General features: G+C 44.2%; 2 protein-coding genes and 1 long non-coding RNA gene across 5 annotated transcripts in view; 2 read left to right on the forward strand and 1 right to left on the reverse strand.

Annotated features, from left to right (window-relative positions):
- Nucleotides 1–4,881, forward strand: Polr2d (RNA polymerase II subunit D). Its single transcript, XM_059246207.1, has 4 exons — nucleotides 1–134; nucleotides 2,017–2,197; nucleotides 3,255–3,350; nucleotides 4,710–4,881. The coding sequence occupies exons 1-4, from the start codon at nucleotides 62–64 to the stop codon at nucleotides 4,786–4,788; spliced, it is 429 nt and encodes a 142-aa protein (XP_059102190.1). The 5' UTR covers nucleotides 1–61; the 3' UTR covers nucleotides 4,789–4,881.
- Nucleotides 4,882–11,704: 6,823 nt separating this feature from the next.
- LOC131895788 (uncharacterized) lies at nucleotides 11,705–15,340 on the reverse strand. Its single transcript, XR_009375270.1, has 2 exons — nucleotides 15,147–15,340; nucleotides 11,705–12,285 (listed from the first exon to the last, which is right to left on the reverse strand). It is a non-coding gene; the product is annotated as an uncharacterized LOC131895788 (long non-coding RNA).
- Nucleotides 15,301–22,730, forward strand: part of Wdr33 (WD repeat domain 33) — a 112,197-nt gene continuing 104,767 nt past the window's right edge. Inside the window, exon 1 of one of the 3 annotated variants that reach the window (XM_059246299.1) lies at nucleotides 15,301–15,494. The gene's annotated coding sequence lies outside the window, so the exon portion shown is untranslated. Of the gene's footprint in view, nucleotides 15,495–16,477; nucleotides 16,597–22,730 lie in introns of those variants that run through there. The other 2 variants (XM_059246301.1, XM_059246300.1) reach the window with 2 other exon arrangements.

Raw genomic sequence — 22,730 nt, forward strand, 5'->3', positions numbered from 1 at the left:
GGCCCGCCCTCTCGGCTTCCTTGATCCGGCGGCGGCGTCTGCCGCAGTCCTTCCTAAAGCAATGGCGGCGGGCGGCAGCGATCCGCGGGCTGGCGACGTAGAAGAAGACGCCTCTCAGCTCATCTTTCCCAAAGGTGAGACCCGGGACAGCTCGACTCGGAGGTGACATGGTCCTTGAGTTATAGTCGTTATTCGCTCCCTGGTTAGCCCTGGCCCCGACACGCGCAGGGGATTGGTCAGCATAGCACAACTGAACCCTTCTGTAGTTTGGTTAATTCCTTGGAGGAAGGTCCGTCTTAATAGATTCCGCGCTCGGGTGTTTGGAATCGTGGACATCCGTATACCCTACTCTTGTAGTGCCACTTGTTATCGTTTTGTTGTTGTTTATTGTTTGAAACAGTGTCTCACGTGTAGCCCTGGCTGGCCTACAATTTATATTGTAGACCAGGCTGGCCCTGAACTCGCTGAGATCAGCCAGCCTCTGCCTTGTGACCTCAAATCAAAGGCGTGCGTCACCACACCGGCGGTTTTGTTTTTGGAGTGTCTTCTTATGTATCCTAGGCTGGCCTCCAACTTGTCACATTTCTGTCCCATCCTCCCCAAGTGCTGGAATTAAGGGCATGTGCCATCACTCTCGACATTAGGGGTATTTATGCCCATTTTCTGGCATGGAAAAGACAGATCTGGAGCAGAGGTCTTATTTCTAAATAGGCAGCTGACCGAAGCTGAGCTATGGCCCCATCATAGTGCTGGTCAAAAGCGTTTCAAAGTCTGTAGGGCAGGAGTGTGCATACTCTTACCTACAGAGATGCTGTTGTCATTGGTTTCTGGGCCCTCCTTTTATATTTTCGAGTTAGAAAGAACATTTGGGAGCAAGATGGATTCCAGTCTGGGATGGCTGGTGCCTGTTGTTGGATGGATAAATGTGTGCCAGCAGGTGGGCACAGTACCTTTCTCCTGCTACTTGGAGCCTATGGTAGGTGAATAGTTTAAGCCCAAGAGTTCAAGGCTATCCTGGGCATTATAGTAAGACCCCAAGATTCAATCTGTGCTTTTTGTGAGTTTTGTTTTGAGACAGGGTCTAAACTATCCCAGACTGTCCTGAAACTAGATAAGTAGGCAAGAATGACCTTGAACTTCCCATCCTCCTGCCTCTGCTTCCACAGTGCTAGGAATTAAACCTAGGTTTTGTGCATGCTAGACAAGCACTCTATCAACTGAGCTACATCCCCAGCCCCAGAACAAGCCACTGTTGTCATAAAATCTTACTGTTATCTGTAACCAAGTATCTACAGAAAAATGACCAGATGGGGTATTAACAATGAGTTTTTCCTTCTTTAGGAACAAAGAGCAATACTTTTTTTTTTTTTTTTTTTTTTTTAAGTTTTTCAAGACAGGGTTTCTCTGTGTAGCTTTGTGCTTTTCCTGGAACTCACTTTGTAGACCAGGCTGGCCTTGAACTCACAAAGATCCGCCTGGCTCTGCCTCCCGAGTGCTGGGATTAAAGGTGTGTGCCACCACCGCCAGTCCCTAATCTTTTTTATTTTCCTTTTTTGTTTCATGATAACTTTAGTGTATTTGTGTGTGTGAGACAGAGGGAGAGAGAGAGAGAGAGAAACACCTCGTCCTACTTGTCTAGTAAGCACCCTTGACTCGGAGCAAGATGCCAGAGAACCAGTAAGCCACAGAACATGTGGCAGTAAATAGATTAATGGAAATGGATTAATTTAAATATAAGAAGTAATTAGTTAGTAATATATGCCTCTGTGTGGTAATTTGGGAAGTGGCTACCAGGTATTTGGGAACCAGGCAGACGGGACAAAAAGCTCCACCTCTGTTTACAGGTGTTTGTTTTTGAGTCTCTGTGTATTTTTTCCTGCAGCTCACTAATTTAAACTAGGCTGGCCTCAAACTCAGAGATCATCCTGCCTCTGCCTCCCAAGTGCTGGGATTGGCAAAGGCATGCTTTTTAAGAATTCACACTTTTTAAGAGTTTAATATTTGCTCTTCTTGCAGAGTTTGAAACAGCTGAGACACTCCTAAACTCTGAAGTTCACATGCTTCTGGAGCATCGAAAGCAACAGAATGAGAGTGCAGAAGATGAGCAGGAACTTTCAGAGGTTTTCATGAAAACCCTTAACTATACAGCCCGTTTCAGTCGTTTCAAAAACAGAGAGACCATTGCCAGTGTTCGTAGGTGAGTACTAAAAATAAGTTAAAAGACAAAATTTAATCATGTATGTATGTATGTGTTATGAGGTGGGTTTTTGTTGTTGTTGTTGTTGTTGTTTGTTTTTGTTTTTTGAGACAAAGTTTCTCTGTGTAACAGCCCTGGCTATCCTTTGTCTAACAGGCTGGCCTTCAACTCACAGAGATCTGCCTGCCTCTCCCTCCCAAGTCATGGGATCAAAGGCGTGTGTGTTCACATAACACCCAGCTCAGTGCTATGAGTGTTTTGTCAGCTTGTATGTCTGTGCACCATACACTGCCCACAGAGGCCAGAAGTGGTTATCAGATCCCCAGGACTGGAATTACAGGCAGTTTGTGAGCCACCATGTAGGTGCTGGGACTCAGAACTCAGGTCCTCTGGAAGAGCAGCCAGTGCTCTTAACTGCTGAGCCATCTCTCCAGCCCTACCTAAAGTTTTATTATTATAGATTCTTATGAGAGGTAGAGGCAGTAGGATCAGGGAGTTCAAGGTCATCCTAAGCTGCATAGTGGGTTCAAAACTTTGAGTCCTTGAGACCCTGTCTTAAAAACACAAACAAAGGTGACGCACACCTTTAATCCTAGCACTTGGGAGGCAGAGGCAGGAGGATCTCTGAGTTTGAGGCCAGCCTGGTCTACAGAGCAAATTCTAGGACAGGCTGCAAAGCTAACCATGAAATCCTGTCTCAAAGAAAACAAAACAAAACACAAACAAAAATGGAGCCAGTGAAATGGCTCAGTGGGTAAAAAGTGGTTCCTAGCCAGATGGTGGTGGGGCAGCTTTTTAATCCCAACACTCAGGAGGCAGAGGCAAGCACTCTGAATTTGTGCCCAGCCTTATCTAGTGAGTTCCTAGACAGCCAGGGCTACACAGAGAAACCTTCGGGGGGGGGGGGGGGGGGGGCGTGGGGGGCGTGGGGGGTGACATTGACATTTTTATATAGGTATAGAATTTATTTTGATCATACTCATTTCTCCCCATTACTGCTCTTGTTTCACACTGTATTTAGTTTGTCTTTCTGTATTTTTATTTTCCCTACAATCAGCTTGCTTCTCCAGAAAAAGCTACATAAGTTTGAGTTGGCCTGTTTAGCCAATCTTTGTCCAGAGACTGCTGAGGAGTCCAAAGCTCTGATTCCAAGGTTAGTACTGGATGGGACAGGTTTTGTCTGAACTATACAGATTTCTTTTAGTCAGATTGCTAGATCTAAACATTGTGTGCATTTAGCTTTTGGGTTGATGACATGCCAGCACTGAATAAGAATGCAATTTTATGGTGTTGGAGAGATGATTTGGGGGTTGGTTTTGTTGTTTGATGATGGCATTCTCAGGTGGGCAAGGCTTTCCTTGAGCTCTTGATTGTCCTGCTTCCACTTGTCAAGAGCTGGGATTACAGATGTGAGCAATAGTTTGAGTTTTTGTTTTTTTGTTTTTTTTTTTAAAGATTTATTTATTTATTATGTATACAGTGTTCTGTCTGCACGTCTGCCTGCAGGCCAGAAGAGGGCGCCAGACCTCATTACAGATGGTTGTGAGCCACCATGTGGTCGCTGGGAATTGAACTCAGGACCTTTGGAAGAGCAAGCAGTGCTCTTAACCTTTGAGCCACCTCTCCAGCCCCCTAGTTTGAGTTTTTTTATTTCTATCATTTATTTATGTATGTGTACACATGGGTGTACATGTTTGTCAGATTAAGCATGTGAAGGTCAGTGGACAATTAGGGTAGTTAATTCTCTCCTTTTATTTACCATGTAGGCTCCCAGGATCGAGCTCAGGTTGTTAGATCTGGTGGCAAGCCACCTTTATCAGCTGAACCACCTTGCCAGCCTGAGAATGACGGTTTGATACCACACTGACAGGAAGGATCTGGAACAGGGTGCGAGGGGTAGAGCTCAGTGGTAGAGCTCTTGCTTATCGTGTGTGAGGGTCTCTGAGGTTTTCTCCCCAAACCTCACAAAGGAGCATGGGAAACAATCAGAGTTCTCCTACACTGCAGGTAGTAGTAGAACAATTCTCTATGTCCAGTAAAATCAACGTGACTATTTCCCATTACCAAAAAAGATATTCCAGTATTCACTTCTGTGGTATTGGGGATAACAGATATTAGACACAATCCTTAAGTCAGTCAACAAGTGAACGACTAGAAAGTGAATCATTGCAGGGCCTGGTAGTTTTGTGCTTTTAATCCTAGCAAAGGCAGGCCCTTCTCTGTGAGTTCCAAGCCAGCTGGGGTTGTATAATGAGACCCTATCTCAAAAACAAGCCAAACTAAAATAAACAAAGCAAAAATTTAAATCATGTGTGACTGTTAAGGCTTTTAAAAATCTGTTATATATTTGCACTTTTTAGTGTTTCTATAAGGGAATGTTGAAAAGAAATTTAGCTTAAGCTTGAAAGTGGTAGAGCTAAGTGAGCTGCACTCAGAGATGAACTCTCTTTGAAAGACAGTGTGAGAAAACTGGCAGTTGCTAGATCACTTAAGTTTATTGGTCTTCTTGCAGCCTGGAAGGGCGTTTTGAAGATGAGGAACTGCAGCAGATTCTCGATGATATCCAGACCAAGCGCAGCTTCCAGTACTGATGTCCAGACACCTGGTCCTGAAACAGCTCCAGAACAGCACCACATCTCCGTCAGCATCACACAGGAGTGATGGACATTTGGACTGCTTTTGTACTGTTTGCTTTATTGAGATACTGAGTCACTCTGTAGTCCTCAAACTCATGACAGGCCTCCTGCCTCAGCCTCCCAAGTGCTGGGATTACAAGTGTGAGCCAAAGCTCAAGGCTTGGCTTTTGGAGGGGAAAGGCTGGCTTGGTGATGGTGTAGGTTGCTGTCTCCACAGTGACTATTAGACCATGATTATTGTGTCTTCCTGTTACAGCCTTGTAAGGACTATCATGGTCAAGTGTGCTGCAAATCTGGACTGGTGAGGTAGAGTGATATGTTCACTACCTCTTATCTTGGTTTTTTTGGACCGTGTTATTTGTTCTTGACATTTCAATTTTTAATGTAAATATAGTTTGTAGTTTTTCAAATTAAACTGTTGTATAAAAAACTTGACTGGGGAAGAATCACTGTTTGATTTTTTTTTTTTTAAAGAATGTTATTTATTTATTTATGGGGAGGGGGTACATGATCCATGGCACATGTGTGGAGGTCAGAGAACAACTTGCAGAAATCAGTTCTGTCCACTGTGTGGGTTTTCAGGATTTAACTTAAGCCATCAGGCTTGGTGGTAAGTGCTGTTACTCACTGGACCATCTTGTTGGTCCCTGAATTATTTTTATTTACTTATTCATTTTTGCAACTTTAAAGATCACACCAAAAGCCTTGTACATGTTAGACAAGTGCTGTACCTTGAGGAACATTCTATCACTGAAATTTCTTTTGTTTCTGTTTATGTGTTGTCTCCATGCATGTGCAAGTGTGTGTGTCCATGTAAGGAGACTAGCAGAGCACATTTGGGTGTATAACTATTGTCTTAGGGTTTTTATTGCTGTGAAGAGGCACCATGACCATGGCCATGCTTATAAGGGAAACATTTAATTGGGGTGGCTCACTTACAGTTTCAAAAGTTCATCATGGCGGGGAGCATTGTGGTGTGCAGACAGACATGGTGCTGGAGCTGAGACTGCTACATCTTACAGGCAACAGGAAATCAACTAACTGACACTGAGCAAAGCTTAAGCAAAAGACCTCAAAGCCTGCCTCCACAGTGACACACTCCATCAAAGCTACACCTCCTAATAGTGCTACTCCCTATGAGATTATAGGGCCAGTTACATTCAGACCACCACACCTATATTTCTGTCCTTTGAGATGGGGTCTCTCTCACCGAACTAGGAACTCAGCTGGGTAGCCAAAAAGCCTCAACAACTCTGTTTCCACTCCCTTGATGACCTCCAGCATTGGGGTTAGAGGCATGTACAGGTGTAACACGCCAGTCTGTAGATGTAATTCTGAATGGTCTTATTAAATGAGAAACACAGAGCCAAATGCAGAGTTAAAAGCCCAGAAATCGAGCAGCAGCCAAGAGCTAATACCACCTTCTCACCCCTTGCTGTTGCTGTCATCCTTCCCCTGAGCAAGAGACCTACTTCCTGTGTGTCTGTATTTTTATTGACTTTCTGTTCTGCCTTCTTATTGGTTCTAAACACAACCGAACCACTTCTTCGTCACTGCCTGTCTATACAGACCTCCAGGTCTTCTATGGTTAGTACTTGGATTAAAGGTGTGTGTCACCAAGCTGGCTATGTCCTTGAACACACAGACTCTGCCTGCCATGTGATCAGAATAAGGGTGTGTGCTACCACTGCCAGACTTCTGCTAAATGGCTTGTTATTAGTTCTGACCCCTAGGCAACTTTATTTATTAACATACAAATAAAATCACATTTCAGCACAAATAAAATATCACCATACCAGTCTTCTCACTAATTTTAGTGCTAATGATACAAACTCAGGTCTTCATGCTTGCACAGCAAGTGCTCGTATTCACTGAGCCACCCTGAAATGTTAAAAGAATGAGAGCACAGTTCATTAAAAGAACTTTGGCATCGCCGTGCCTAACCTGGAGACTGGAAGGAAGCACACTGTGGAAAGCAATTACCCCTAGGTTCCTTAGCCTGTGGTAGATGTACTTCATCTTGGGGGTAAGGAGCTTTCTTGAAGTATGTGTATTTGGAGTAGCCTTGAAGTGTATATTGTCACTCTCAAATGAAGATCTTTCCTTCTTAGGCTGTATTTGAAGACTGAACACTGAAGTCTTCTCATGAGATGTCTAATTCAAACCTGGTTAGATACTTAGTACTATTATTCTGTCATAGAGGTGATGTGGAAGGAGTGATTGTGTTCCTTTTTCTGTGCTGGAAATCAGGACCACTATGCCTGTTGTCTTAGGGTTTCTATTGCTGTGAAGAGACACCATGAACACAGCAACTCTTTTTGTTTGTTTGTTTGTTTCTTTTTTTTTTTCAAGATGGGGTTTCTCCATGTAGTTTTGGTGCCTGTCCTGGATCTCACTCTGTAGACCAGGCTGGCCTGGAACTCAGAGATCCGCCTGGCTCTGCCTCCTGAGTGCTGGGACTAGAGGCATGCGCCACTGCTGACTAGCTTCAGCAACTCTTATAAAAAAAAAAAAAAAAAAAACAAAAAAAAAAACAAAAAACATTTAATGAGAGTGGTGGCTTACAATGTCAGAGGATCAGTCCATTATAATCATGGTTAGGAGCATGGCTGTGTGTAAACAGACACGGTGCTGGAGGAGTAGCTGAGAGTCCTTCATCTTCCAGGCAACAGGAAGTCGACTAAGACACTGGGTGGTAGCTTGGGCATAGGAAACCTCAAAGCCCGCCCTCACAGTGACACACTTCCTATAACAAAGCCATACCCACTTCAACAAAGCCACATCTAATAGTGCCACTCCCTGTGAGAGTCTAGGGCCCAGTTACATTCAAACCACCACACCTAGTGTCCTCATGTCTTAAATGCTAGTACTCTGGAGGAAGCAGAGGCAGGCAGATCTCTTGAGTTTGAAGTCAGCCTGATGTTATACTTAGCAAGTTCCAGGACAGCCTACATAAAGAGACCCTGTCTGGGGGGAATAAAGTGAGGGGAAAAAAATGAAAAAAGAAAAAGCTTGGAAGTAGAGAGCTCATGAGCCCTGTGAGCCTCCCTGTTTCTTTCATAAGGGGCTGTTAACAGGTCAGATCTCATCAAGTCCTATAAGTGGTCACAGGCTGCTCTGATTGAAGATGGTGGTACTCATAGCCAGCTTGAAGGAAACAAGCTAAGTGTTTTCCATTAGTGATGAGCTCAGGTTGGTTAGGCTGCTTTGTGGAGGAGTGATGAGGCCTGTGGAGTCTGGGAAGAAGCTGCTTACAAAAGGTGCAGAAAAAAAAAAGTGCAGGATGCAATGATCCCAAGGCTGCAGTGGTGACATCAGAAGAGTGAGTCTAGGGTCAGCATTCAGCTATATAGAGAGGAGCTGGAAGATGCCCTGTGAGAGAGCCGCCATGGAGCAGAGCTGTAGAGTGCTTGTCTGTGCTTAGAAAAATAGTGCAGAACATGGGAGAAATTCACTTTCGGGAGTGTTAAGAGATGGGGTCTAGTGGCCAGCTGGGAAGGTTGGCAGGAACAGGAAAGAATGCAAGGGAGGTGAAGAGGGTGCATGCATGTAGACAGTAGACAGGTCGAGTTCTTTTTTTAGACAACCCTTTTTTTAGACAAATATCATAAGGTTTATTTACATGTCCTGGACACCTACTTGACTGTCCACCCAAAGAATACTTTGTATTCAGAAATAAAATATGTGTGTCTTTTTACATATTAAAATTCTCATCTTAAATATGTGTGGGTGGGGATGAACATGTCTTGGTCAGAGGACAACTAGTGGAAATAGGTTCTTTTTGCACCACATGGGTCCTGGGTTGCTAGGCTTGGTGGCAAGCACCCTTACCTGCTGAGCCATCTCGCTGGCCCAGATATCTGTATCTTTAAGTTTGAGCATAGAACATACCTTTTTGGGTTATTTGTTTGAGACAAGGTCTCACTCTACCCAGGCTGGTGTGGAATTATTATCAATCTGCCTCCTTCCTGAGTGTTGGGATTATGAAATAACTTACTTGGCCAAACATTTATAATCTTACAGTGCTGTTACGATAACAAGATCATTACCAGAAAGTGATGTGAGGGAAGAGAGTATGAAATAGTCTTTTCCCTTTCTGAGACATGGTCAGGTTGGCCTCTGACTTCTAATCCTTCTTCCTCCAACTCTAGACTGCTGAGGTTACAGGTTTGTGCCCCCATTCCTGGTTTTCGGCAGTACTGGAGATTGAACCCAGGGTCTCTTGCATGCTAGGTAAATGTTCTGCCAACTGAGCTACAGCCCAGCCATGAAATAGTCATTTGTAATCTCAGTACTTGGGAAGTAGGTGTAAAAGGATCAGGAGCTCAGGCATCCTTGGCTACATAGCAAATTAAAAGCAAGTCTGGGCTACGTGAGACCCTGTCTCAAAGGAAAAGCCCTCTCCCCCAGGATAAATGAAAGGGAAATGTGGTCAGACAGCCTGGAAAGCTATAGGGCTACTTCTCTGAATCTGTAAGTGTGAGATGTGCAATAAAGGCACAAAGGTAGCACTTGGAAAGCAAAGGCAGGTGGATTTCTGTGAGTTCCAGATGAGCCAGAGCTACAAAGTGCAACTCTGCCTTAAAAAGTACCTCCCCACTAAAAACAGTACGAAGAGGAGGTTAATGATTTGGATCTGAAATATGAGCTCTGCAAGGATCATATGTAAGGCTTGGTTCCCAACTCAAAGTTGAGGCTTTAGGAAAGTGACTATATCATGAGGATTTGATATGCTATCAGGTGTAATGAACACTTAGGAGAGGCAGGACCTAAGTGAAGGGAATTGGTCACTGGAGGTTATCCTTGGTTCCTTCTTCTTGTCGTCTTTCTCTTTGCTTCCTGGCCATCATGAATTGAGCAGGTTTGTCTGGCACCTGCTTCTGTGACCATGATGTTCCACCCACCACAGTCGTAAAGCCACAGAACCAGCCAACCGTGGATTGTAACCTCTGGAATAGTGTGTTAAATCAATCTTCCTTTATTCATTTTTTTTTTCTTTTAGTCAGGGTCTCCTGTAGCCCAGGCTGGCCTCAGACATGCTATGTTCATAGCCAAGGTTGACTGAACTGACTCCCGAGCCTCTACCTACCGAGTGCTGGGATTACAGGCTTCTATCACCAGATCTTGTTTATTGTTATTGGGGTTCAAACCCAATTCAGGGCTTCCTGAATGCTAGATGTCTTAATTTGGTTTTCAGTGGCTTTGAAAAAAGTATTAACCAATATAACTTGTGGTAGGAAAGGGTTTATTTGGTTTATACATCCCAGGTCCCAGACTATCACTGAGAGAAGCCGGGTCAGGAATCAGAAGGCAGAACTGAAGCAGAGGCCATGGAAAAATATTGCTTACTGACTTGCTTTACACTCAGCTTGATATATGTATAACCAAGAATTACCTGCCCAGGAGTGGCACTGCTCAGAGTGGACTGGGCTCTTCCACATCAATCATTAGTCATGAAAAGGCCTCCACAGACTTGCCTACCAGCCAATCTGATGGAGGCATTTTTCCCAATTGTGGTTCCTTCTTCCTAGATGACTGATTTGCAAAGTTGACAAAAAAAAAAAAAACCCTTAAACAACTAAATAGCACAAATTACCCCTTAATAGCACACACAAATTACCCCTTGTCAACTAGACACGTGAACTAATAACCTGAGTTGGAGAGATGGCTCAACAGCTAAGAACACTAGCTGCTGCTTCCAGGGGATCTAGGTTTGATTCCCAGCACCCACATGCAGGCTAACAAACATTCATAACTCCAGTTTCAAGGATCAGACACCCCTCCTGGTCTCTATGGGCACTGCATACACGTGGCACACAGACAGCAGGCAAAACACCCACACATAAAACAAAAATCTCTAAAGCCTTTAATCTCAAAATTTAAGATCCAGAGGTAGACAGATTTCTGTAAGTTTGAGGACAGGGTGTTCTACATAGTGAGTTCCAGGACGGTCAGAAATCCATAGACCTTGTCTTAAAAAAAAAAAAAAAAAAAATAACCCTTCCTTGTTTATCTCAACTACCACTATCGTGTTAATAACAAGATCACAATATAAATACAGTTTGGTGACACATGCCTTTAATCCCAGCACTCAGGAGGCAGAGGCAGGCAGATCTCTTTGAGTTCAATGCCTGCCTGTTCTACAAAGGGAGCTCCAGAGCAGTTAGAACTACAATGAGACCATGTCTCAAACACACCTGTCCCCAAAGCCCAAAGAAACCAAACCAAGTAAGCAAATAAATAAAAGTCCTTCAGTTGGGGCTGTAGAGAGGACTCAGCCAATAGCACTTTTTGTTTTTGCAAAGGACAAAATGAGAGGGGGTTGGAGAGATGGCCCAGTGGTTAAGAGCACTTGCTGCTGTAGGGGTTGGGGATTTAGCTCAGCAGGCCCCTAGTTCGGTCCTCAGCTCGGGGTAGATGAGTGGGGGGGAGGGAGAGAAAATAAGAGCACTTGCTGCTCTTGCAGAGGACCTGGACTAAATTCCCAGCACCCACACAGCAGCTCAGAGTGCCTGAAACTTCAGTTCCAGGAAACCCAGTGCCCTCTTTGGGCACACCAGGCATGCCAATGGTGCACAGACATTCATGCAGGCAAATGCAGTCACACACATAAAAACTTACATCAAGAGGTAAGAACCAGGGGCTGGAGAGATGGCTCAGAGGTTAAGAGCACTGTTTGTTCTTCCAAAGGTCCTGAGTTCAATTCCCAGCAACCACATGGTGGCTCACAACCATCTGTAATGAGATCTGGCACCCTCTTCTGGCCTGCAGGGACACATGCAGACAGAACACTGTATACATAATAAATAAATAAATCTTAAAAAAAAAAAAAAAAAAAAAAAAAGAAGTAAGAACCAGGACACAGTTACAATCAAATCAAAGAAGAATCAACATCCAGCAGTGTAAATCCAACCCTGTAGCTCAGTGTCCTCTACTGGCATTCAATCCCAGTCTGGACTGCAAAGGCATCGTGAAGCTTCAACTCTACCAATCTGCCATCCACAATCCACATAGCTTGTTTTGTAGGATCAAGCCAGCTCCATGCCACACCTGCTGCTGTCCTTGTCTATCATCCCAGGGTACTGGCATCACTAGTATGCTGGAATCTTCATTGCAATTGAGGTTGAATCTTCACCAATTGCCTCTCTTGGCTTCTTCAGGGACTGACCCCGACACATGCACAAAACCTCAGCTTCTTCTTCTGAGACCTTCAATACGCAAGTCTCCATTGTAACTGAGTCTGCACCCTCACCAATGGCCTTCTGCCTTCTGTAAGGACTCCAACCTTGTTATATGACGCTAAGTCTCAGATGCTCTCCATAAGCCCTTCAAGCCTTCAAAACCAATACCATGTGGGAGATGCTTACATATTGCCACGTTCAGCTGCTAGTTTCAGATACAGTCTTGGCCCCCTCTGATCCATCTGAGTGCCATGACATACATGTTACATACCTGTACACACACAAATAAAAAATATATAATTTTAAATAAAGGGCTGGAGAGATGGCTCAGCAGCTAAGAGTGCATACTGCTCTTGCAGAGGACTCTAGTTCAGTTCCCAGGACCCATGTTGAGTGGCTCATAACTTCCAGTAACTCTAGCTCCAGGGGATCTGACACTTTTGGCTTCTAAGGACACCTGCACATATATACACCCGCATATATATATATATATATATATATATATATATATATATATGCACATATATACACCCATACAGACACTCATAATTCAAAACAGTCTTTAAGAATTTAAAAATTAAATATACTTCTCAAGTATTTTGTCATAAGGTGACTACAGTACTGAATTCACTGAGAAAAGCATGAACTTCCACACCTTGGGGCTTACCAGGGTGCAGAAACAGCTGAAACCAGGCATTCAAGAGCTGTGCACAGGTTCTTTTGTAGTCTTCCTTCACCAGCATCACTCCTTCATGGCTGTCCATATACTAAAGCCTATTGGCTTCTAATTCTCCTTCTTTTTATACATCTGTCAACTGAGGGATGTCGCAGGCTGTCTTTAGACCTAGATTCAGAATCCAAGGGAGCACCAAACCTCATATAGCCAATAATAGCCTCCAACAGCCTAGGTAGCCAAGGATTGTCTTGACCTCCCCTCCTCCTGCCTCTCCACATCCCAGGTGCTGGTATTACAGGTATGACCCACCATGAGTGATTTATGTGGTGTGGGTAGCAGATGAAGTCATGAGTGAATGTGTGTTTGTTGACAAGCACAGCTATGTCAGGGGATACAATGCCTGAGACCCATGGTGTCTTCCTTAGGGTTTCTATTGCTGTAGTAAAATACCATGTCCAAAAGCATTTGAATAGGAAAGGGTTTATTTTGCTTACATTTCCAGATAACAGTCCCTCATGTCCTAAGAGAAGGCAGAGCAGGAATGCAAGACAGGAACCTGGAGAAAGGAATTAATGCAGAAGCCACAGAGGAGTACTACTTTCTGGCTTGCTCTCTGTAGCCTTTTTCTTATAGCACCCAGGACCACAAGCCCAGGCTGACACTGCCCACAATGAGCTGGGCCCTCCTACATCAATCATTAGTCAAAAAATACACCACAAGGGCGGTGGTGGTTCAAGCCTTTAATCCCAGCACTCAGGAGGCAGAGCCAGGCAGATCTCTGTGAGTTCGAGGCCAGCCTGGGCTACAGACTGAGATCCAGGACAGGCTCCAAAGCTACACAGAGAAACCCTGCCTCCAAAAACCAAAAAAAAAAAAACACAAAAACAACAACAACAACAACAACAACAACAAAAAAACAAAACAAAAGAAAATGTACCACAAGCTGCCCATAGGCCCATCTGGTGGAAGCATTTTCTCAATTGATATTCTTAAATGATTCTAACTTGACATGTATTCTCTCCGGTACAAGACTGAAAAGGACAAGTGTGAGAAAACAGGAAGCAATTCCATCAGTCAAGTGAAAACACCTTGGACAGCTGCATACTACCCTTTCTGTCCTGTCGTCTGTGTTCCTGTGTGTGTGTGTGTGTGTGTGTGTGTGTGTGTAGGATAAAGGTAAAAGGTGTGTTCCTCAATTGTTTTCTGCCTCATATATTTTCTTCACACACAAAACCATTTAAGGATGGGTATGGTAGAGCATGTCTTTAATCCCAACACTTGGGAGGCAGAGGCAGGTGGTTCTCTGAGTTTGAGGCCAACTTGTTCTACATACTGAGTTCCAAGCTAGTCAGGGTTACAAAGGGAGATTCAAGTCCTCTACAAAAACATTATACACTCTAAACCTCTGAGCCATCACTCCAGCCCTTCCAGGCTTTCATTAAATGTACAAAATAACTTAAGGTTAAGGGATTTGCTCACAATTTGGTTCTTGCTTTAGGGATAAAAGACGCAGGCCATCTAAGCCATGGGAACTGCTCCTGCTAGCAAAGGTTAGGGGTGTGGCACACCGTTTTTTGTTTGTTTGTTTTGTTTTGTTTTTCGAGACAGGGTTTCTCTGTGTAGCTTTGCGCCTTTCCTGGATCTCGCGCTGTAGCCTAGGCTGGCCTCGAACTCACAGAGATCCGCCTGGCTCTGCCTCCCAGTGCTGGGATTAAACGCGTGCGCCAACACCGCCCGGCATGGCACACCTTTTTTATAAAAAGAAATTACCTTGCAAAGTTATTTTCCCATTGTTTCTGTGTTTCTTTTTGTGGATACAAAGATTAGTCTTTTTAACACCTTGAATTTGTGTATTCAAGGATGCCTTTGAACTTCTGACCCTCCTGCCTCCACTTCACAGGCCATCACAACCAGTATAGGTCGTGCTACAGAAAGAACCCTGGGCCTCCTACATGCTAGGCAAACACTTGACCAACTGAGCAAAATCTGCATCCCTTTTTATTAATTATAATACCTTTTTTGTGTATGTGTGCACACCAAGGAACAGTACCGTACAGTTGTTGGGGAGAATTTGTATTTCTTTTCTTTTCTTCTTTTTCTTCTCCTTTTTTTTTTTTTTTTTTTTTTCCTTCGAGACAGAGTTTCTCTGTGTTAACAGTCCTGGTTGTCCTGCAACTCACTTGGTAGCCCAGGCTGGCCTCGAACTCACTGAGATCCGACTGCCTCTGCCTCCCAAACGCTGGGATTAAAGGCGTGCGGCACCACCGCCCGGCTTTTCTTGGCTTTTTTTTTCTTTTTGGTTTTTGGAGACAGGGTTTCTCTATGTTAACAGTCCCGGCTGTCCCAGCCTCTTAAGGGTTCGGATTCCAAGCATGAGCCACTCCTCCCGGCTTGAACAAGCGTCTTATTGAGTTTTGTAACACGGGATGTTTTTGGGAGCATCCACGATGGCTCACCAGGTGAAGAAAGTCAGTAAGGCCACCGGCCCTGGCGTGAGGCTCTGCGCCCAAACCGACTCCAATGTTTGGGCGCCGGAGACACAGGCCCCGCCCCTCACCTGCGCGCATGCTCTTACGTGAGCCCGACGGGCGACCTGCGGCATAGGCGCGCGTGACGTAGCACCGCGGGGCCGTGATGACGCACGGGCGTACGCTCGGTGGCTCCTCGGGGAAGATGGCGGCTGCATCTTTGAAGGAGAGGAATTGAGAGTAGGGAGCAGGGAAGAGGAGCGGACGGGAGAGACACTCCCCGCGGCACCGAAGGACACCGCGCTCGCGGTCAGGCGCCCCTCCCGGCCCTCCACGGTGAGTGTGCGGCGGGGCCCGTGCGGGCCGCGGGCGGTCGCGCTCCGCCATTTTCGGGCCCGGCCGTTGCGTGCTTCGGGGGGTGGGGGGGAGACAGGTCGCGGGAGAGAGGAGGACGGGCGTCTGCGGGGCCGGCCGCGGCTGGTGGGGGTCCCCGCGGACGGACTCCGGGGAGGGGGCGGCCGTGAGGCTCCCTCGGCCTAGCCGGGACGGCGAGGCCGGCCGCAGAGACGCGAAGTTCGGAGGGAGGAAGCGCGTTGGGGTGGAGGGGAGTGGAATCGAGCGCGGCTTTGAGGGCTGCCCAGAAGGGGGCTGGAGAAGTTCCTGGGAATCCAGGGGGGAACAGCTGGAGAGTCAGCCTGGATGCTTTCTATAAAATTGAGATCCGTGTTGGGGGACCCGGAGGAAGGCAGAGCTTTGCTCTCTTGCACGAGTTTCAGTCCTCTCTGGCTCCTTACAAATGTCCCACTAAGCACTCAGTCTCCGTTCCAAGTGGAAATTAAATTCGGGTCTCAGTATGTGAGAGGAACAAAGGCTTTCTGGCAACTAGATATTTGTGGTATTAGAAAGCGCCTCTCGTTTTTCTTTTCTCCTCTCTCCTATTTCTTTGAGACTGGTCTAGTTGTATTGCCCAGGTTCGCCGAGAATTTCCAGTCTTCCACCTGCCGGGCACAGGCGAGAGATAAGCGCGCGCGCTACCTGACTTGGCTAGCGGTCCTTTTGTTGTTTGGCTTGATTTTTATTTTATTTTATTTTTGATACAGTTTCACTGTGTAGCCAGGCTGGCCTAGAAACTCACTATGTAGCCTAAGTTTCGAACTCAGCGGTAACCATCCTCTCGTTCTCCCAACCGATGGCATGACCAGCCTGAGCCCCACTAGACTTGGCTGTAACCCAGGCTGGCACTAACTTGCTAATTAACTTCCACTTCCCGAGTGGGATTGAAGGCGTGGGTCACACCTGACCGAGAATTTGTGTTTTTTTTTCTTTTTAAATCAAAGAATTGCATATTAGTGTATGCGTGCACGCGCTCCCTCCCTCTTCCCCTCCCCCCTCGCTGGTAGGAGAGAGGACAGTTTGCTGGAGAACGCTTTTCCACTAAGTGAGTCTTGATTGAACTTAGGTTGTGTGGGTACTTTAACGCTGAGGCATTTATTGAGTTACATTCTTGTTTTTTGTTTGTTTATTTATTTATTTATTTTTAAACAAAGTGTTGATATTGGGTTGTAACTCTTGTGGTTAGTGGCCCTTCCGGAGTAAGGGAGCGGCTGGTTGAGGGATTATCTCCTTGGATTGGAAATCAAAGTCAGAAAAGTGTGTGTGTTAACATATGTAAAGACTGTCAGGAATGATGGGAGGCAGTAGCTATTTGGGAGCTATGGATGACAGGAACCAAGCCACAGTGGTGACATAGACCACTTGGGAACAAAACTTTCACGTACTCTCTGGATATAATACAGGCAGCCTTTTGCTTATGAATGTTTAACCCAAACAAAGAACAAAGCTCTTAGTGACTGTTAAAAGAAAACACTTTAATTGTTTCCCTGGTGGCATTTTTTCTTTTCCTAATCTTAATTACATTTGAGACCCACGTTTTAGGTACTTTTGCATTTTTAATTTGTTTCCATGCCCAGTAGAGTTAAAATACTGTATAGATTTGGTTTGAGACAAAACTTGAAGTGCTGTATTTAGCTGATTTACTATAGCGACTTGGGGAACATCTTGATACCCTTCCCCCAATCCTGGGAAGGATTTTGGTAGAAAGTTGGCTTACATCACAGTGCATTAGAAAAAGTAATTTGACCACCGGGCTTAGGGGCACATGCCTTTAATTGGGGAGGCAGAGGCAGGCAGATCTGAGTTCGAGGCCAGCCTGGTCTACAAAGTTCCAGTACAGCCAGGGCTACACAGAGAAACCCTGTCTCAAAAAGCAAGCAAACAGCCACGCGGCTAATATCTGAAAGAACTCAAAAAACTAGATATCCCGAAGGGTGCATGCCTTTAATCCTAGCACTCAGGAGGCAGAGCCAGGTGGATCTCTGTGAGTTCGAGGCCAGCCTGATCTACAGAGCGAGATCCAGGATAGGCACCAAAACTACACAGAGAAACTCTGTCTCCAAAAAAAAAAAAAAAAAAAAAAAAACTCAACAAAACAAAACAAAAAACAAAACAAAAACAAACAAATGAAATAGTAAATTGTTATTTATGAAGCTGAAAGCTTAGTTCCCATTCCTTTCTTTGGTTGGTAAAAATACGAAATGGTGAATTTTGTCATCACAATTTTATCCTGACCTAAACCTTTAATAATATTTTTACTAACCTCTTAAGCCCTATATTCAGAGTTTGCTTTGCTAAATAACAGAATCCATTAACATAAAAAGCTCATTAGGTAACAAAGTCTGTTTTTTTTGGGGGGGTGTTTAGATATTATTTGATTATTGCCAAGCTCAAACTTTTGTCTAACTCTAATAAAGATATTAGTGAAAGTTTTTTATTTTAAATTTATATGAATGCATTTATGTAATCCTTTTGAGGTTATTTAGAATAAATTGGATATTTTACTTATGTTTTTAATTTTTAGGTAAAATGGTATTAGTTGGAGCTAAATGGTCACTATCAAAAGTTTTTTTTCCATTAAAAATTTACATTTACTTTGTGTGTATGTTTGTGTGTATAGAGGTCAGAGGACAAATTAAAGGAATTGATTTTTCTTTTCACCGTGTGGATTCCGACCTTGTCAGCTATCTTTTCCCACTGAGCCCCTGACCACACCTGCCTTTGACCATGGTTTTAATACTTAAATATTTTATCTTTGTTGTTAGCTGTGATTTAGGTTTAAGATTTCTACTTGGGCCAGGCCATGGTGTTGAATGCCTATAATCCCAGCACTCAGGAGGCAGAGACTGGTGGATCTCTGTGAGTTGGAGTCCAGCCTGGTCTACAGAGGGAGTTCTAGGATAGCCACAGAACACAGAGAGACAAAACAAAGCAAGACAAAAAAAAGATTCTACTTGGACATGTTTTCTTTGGTGACATACCTGTCCCACCGCAAACCATTTATCTTAGACCCCGAAGCTGGTCAGCCATGTTGGAGAGTGTGACCTACATTACTGTTACTCTTTCTGGACTGTAAATAACAACTTCATAAAATTTGTGTAGTGCCTAATTTTCATAGTTTAAGTGTTTATAAATTCCAGACCCAAGGGAGATGTATTGGAAAGAAAATCATGGGATGCCATAGCAAGTGGCCTAAGTTTGCAAGCTGAGTTCATCACAGCTAGCTTTAGATCAAGAGGAAGGGTGTGATGAGTATTGAATTCAGGGGATTACCTATTTTAAGTGTGTGTTACATCATTGAACTATACGTCCAGCTCTAAAGCAGTTTTTTTTTTTTAAGATGTATTTATTATGCATACAGTGTCCCTGCAGGCCAGAAGAGGACACCAGATCTCATTACAGATGGTTGTGAGCCACCATGTGGTTGCTGGGAATTGAACTCAGGACCTCTGGAAGAGCAGTCAGTGCTCTTAAACACTGAGCCATCTCTCCAGCCCCAAGTTTTTTGTTTTTTGTTTTTTTAAATGGGTCAGTTAATTCAACTCTGAGTATCAATTTCCTTATATATAAAAATGATAATTGCTAAGCTGGGCAGTAGTGGCACACGCTTTTAATCCCAGCACTCGGAAGGCAGAGCCGGGCGGATCTCAGTGAGTTTGAGGCCAGCCTGGTCTACAGAGTGAGATCCAGGACAGGCACCAAAACTACACAGAGAAACCCTGTCTCAAAAAGAAAAAGAAAAAAAAAGGTAATTGCTATGGGTAGGATAGTATATGCCTTTAATCCCAGAACCTCAGGTGGCGGAGGCAGGCAGTTTGAGGCTACACTATGTAGTGAATATAGGCTATGTAGTGAAACCCTATCTCAAAGAAAAAAAAAAAAAGTGAAAGTTATTTCACTATTTCTAGTCCCAGTAAGAAATAAGAACATTTATTGAATGTGTATACTGCATATATTCACCGCTGAGAGGTAGACCAGGCTGGCCTCATAGAGATCCCCTTCCTCGGCCTCCCAAGTGAAGGAATTATAAATGTGTTGACCACTTTGCCTTCATTCATTGGTTGGTGGGCATCTGGCTTGGTTCCGGTTCCATTTCCTGGCTATGGTGAGGAGCACAGGGTGTACAATATCTCTGGTCTGTAAATTGAAGGTCACACATACCTAGGAGTGGGTTAGCTCGGTCATAATGATAAGTTCTTTTCAACTTTTTTTTTTGGTTTTTCGAGACAGGGTTTTTCTGTAGCTTTGCACCTTTCCTGGAACTCACTTGGTAGCCCAGGCTGGCCTTGAACTCACAGAGATCCTCCTGCCTCTGCCTCCAGAGTGCTGGGATTAAAGGGGTCCGCCACCACCGCCCGGCTTCTTTTCAGCTTTTTGAGGAATTCCTAGTGGCTGCAGAAGTTCACATTCTACTAGCAGATCTGGATTAGGTTTCTGCTCACTTCACATCCTTTTCAGCATTTTTGTTGCTGAGTCAGAGTTCTCACTATGTCCTTCTGGCTGTCCTGGAACTCAAACAGATCGGCTTGCCTCTGCATCCTCAGGCCTGTGATTAAAGGCGTGCTCCACCACTCCTGGCCAGCATTCCTTTTTTTTTTTTGAGATTGATTTAAATTTTCTGTGTGTATGGGTATTTTGCCTGCATCCATGTCTGTATAGGTGTGTGAAGTGCCCCAGGAAGCTTGAAGACAGATCAACACTTTTAGTTTGCATTTCCCTGTTTTTGTGTATTTTATGTGTATTTTATTCATTTGGGAGGTTTTTTGTGTGTGTATGTATGTAAGATAGGGCATTCTGTAGTTCAGACTAGGCTGAAATCTTATAGTCCAGGCTGGCCTTAAACTCATGGTGATCATCTTCCCTTAGCCTCCAAAATATTGGGATTATGAGCACTATCACGCCTGCCAGACTTGTGCTTTTTAAAGGTAGATTCTGTAGTACCTTATTATTAATTTTAATTTTATTTAATATTTGGGGGGCAGATTCTTGATACATTTGCATCCCTGACTGGCCTGGAATTTGCAGGGATTCCCCTGCTGGGATTATAGTCTGTGGCACTGCACCTGGGTATGGAGATCAAATTCAGGTTGTCAGGTTTATACATGGCAAGTGCCTTTCCCAGATGAGCCATCGTGCCAGCTCTACTGTATGTTTTTGTATTTCTAAAAGTTAGGCATAAATTCAGAGAATGGGGGGAAGAGGATCAGGAGTTTAAGGCCAGATGAATTTGAGGCCAGCCCAGGTATGACTGAGTCTGTGCCCAACTTTAAAAAAAAAAAAAAAAAAAAAAAAGATGCTGGGCGTGGTGGCAAGGCTTTTAATCTGGTCTACAGATCGAGTTCCAGGACAGCCAGGGCTACACAGAGAAACCCTGTTAGGAGCTTCCCTGCCTCCCTGCTAAAGTTAAACTTTACAATTACACTTGTATTGTGGATGGTGACTTTGGCATCCTGTTGTGAGTATCTTGTTTCTCAGAGTTTTGACTAGTGATTGATGGGTGTTGACTAAGCCATTGGGGATTCTAATAAAAAGAAAACCAACTGTTTTTTTGTTTTTTTTTTTTTTGCTTTAAAAATGCTTTGTGCTGGTGGCGGTGGTGCATGCCTTTAATCCCAGCACTCGGGAGGCAGAGCCCAGGCATGAAAAACTACACAGAGAAACCCTGTCTCCAAACCCCCCTCACCCCCAAATGCTTTGTATGTCAAGGGTGGAGCACAAAAACTTAGCATGTATGACCTTCAGTCCAGTATGCTGCGAAGTGTTTACTGCTGGGCCACAACTCCAGCTGTCTCCACTTGGGTGTTTTAATTTTCTTCTCCTTTCTTCATTACTTCCTTTCTTTTGTCGTCTTGTCCTTTTCTTTTTTGAGACAGGGTCTTGCTGTGTAGCTCTGGGTGGCCTGGAACTCACTATGTAGACCAGGCTGGCCTCAAACTTGTACCAGTCCTACAATTCTCTTGCTACCATCGCTTCTTGAGTACTGGGACTACAGATATGTGACACCACAATCAGCCTGAAGAATGACTTTTTGATTGGGGTGGGGTAGATGTAGCCCAGGATAGTTTCCATGAGATATACCTTGCTTTTTTTTTGGTTTGTTTGTTGTTGTTGTTGGTTGAAGTGTTGAGAATTGAATCTGGGACCTTGTGCATGTTAGTCCAGCACTTTTACTGCTAAGTTATATACACATTTGTGGACTTTTTTTTTTTTTTTAAAGCTTGCCAGAGCTAGTCTTGAACTTAAGAGTTCCTCCTAGTTCAGCTGTACTCTGTTGTATATCTTAAAGAAAATTTTTTTTTATGTGTATGGGTGTTTTGCTTGCATGTATGTCTGCCTACAGAGGCCAGAAAAGGGTATCAGATTCCCCCAGAACTGGAGGTACAGATAGTTGTAAGCCGTCATATGGATTCTGGGAGTTGAACCTTGGTCCTCTGGAAGAGCAGTCTAGCCGAATTGATGGCTCAGTGAAATTCCCTGTCTCAAAGAACAAGAACAATTGAGGAAAACACTCAGCATCAAGCTCTGGTCTTGCACGCACGCACGCACGCACGCACGCACGCACGCACGCACGCACACACACACATGCATGCATGAATGCACAAAAACATGTACATACACATCACACATAAAAACATACAAAAAAGAAAAAAGTAAGGCTGGAGAGATGGCTCAGTGGTTAAGAACACTTGCTGTTCTTTGCTTAGAGGACTCAAGTTCAGTCCAGTATCCACATGATGGCCCACAACTGTCTGTAACTCCAGTTCCAGAAGATCTGGTACCCTCTTCTGGCTTCACAGGTATTGCATACATGTGTACACTTACGTACATTCGGTTAAAGCATATAAAATAAAAATAAATTATTTTAAAATAAAGTGAGAAAGAAAGCTGGACAGTAGCAGCGTACAGCCTAGCATGTATGAGGCTCTGGGTTCTCATCCCATGTAACACACACACATACACACACACACACACAAAAGAAGTGAAAATCTACAGAGAAAATATCTTCAAATCATAAATCTAATGAGAGTCTTACATCAGAGTGTGTCAGCACACGTGTATAATCTCAGCAAGTGGCAGGCTAGTGAGATACTGTCCCACAGTGAGGCAGGCAGGAAGGTGGAGGGGATCAGAACATGTCAAGAGCTCTTATAACTAACTCAGTAAGGGAAAAAAAGAACC

This window comes from Peromyscus eremicus, chromosome 19 (assembly GCF_949786415.1).
Source record: "Peromyscus eremicus chromosome 19, PerEre_H2_v1, whole genome shotgun sequence".
NCBI classification, from domain to species: Eukaryota; Metazoa; Chordata; class Mammalia; order Rodentia; family Cricetidae; genus Peromyscus; species Peromyscus eremicus.

Bases quoted from the DNA above. Each gene is read 5' to 3' on its own strand.
- Polr2d (XM_059246207.1), top strand. From the start codon at position 62: ATGGCGGCGGGCGGCAGCGATCCGCGGGCTGGCGACGTAGAAGAAGAC. The intron at 135-2,016 runs GTGAGACCCGGG...CTCTTCTTGCAG, and splicing joins TCAGCTCATCTTTCCCAAAG to AGTTTGAAACAGCTGAGACA. The intron at 3,351-4,709 runs GTTAGTACTGGA...GTCTTCTTGCAG, and splicing joins TCCAAAGCTCTGATTCCAAG to CCTGGAAGGGCGTTTTGAAG.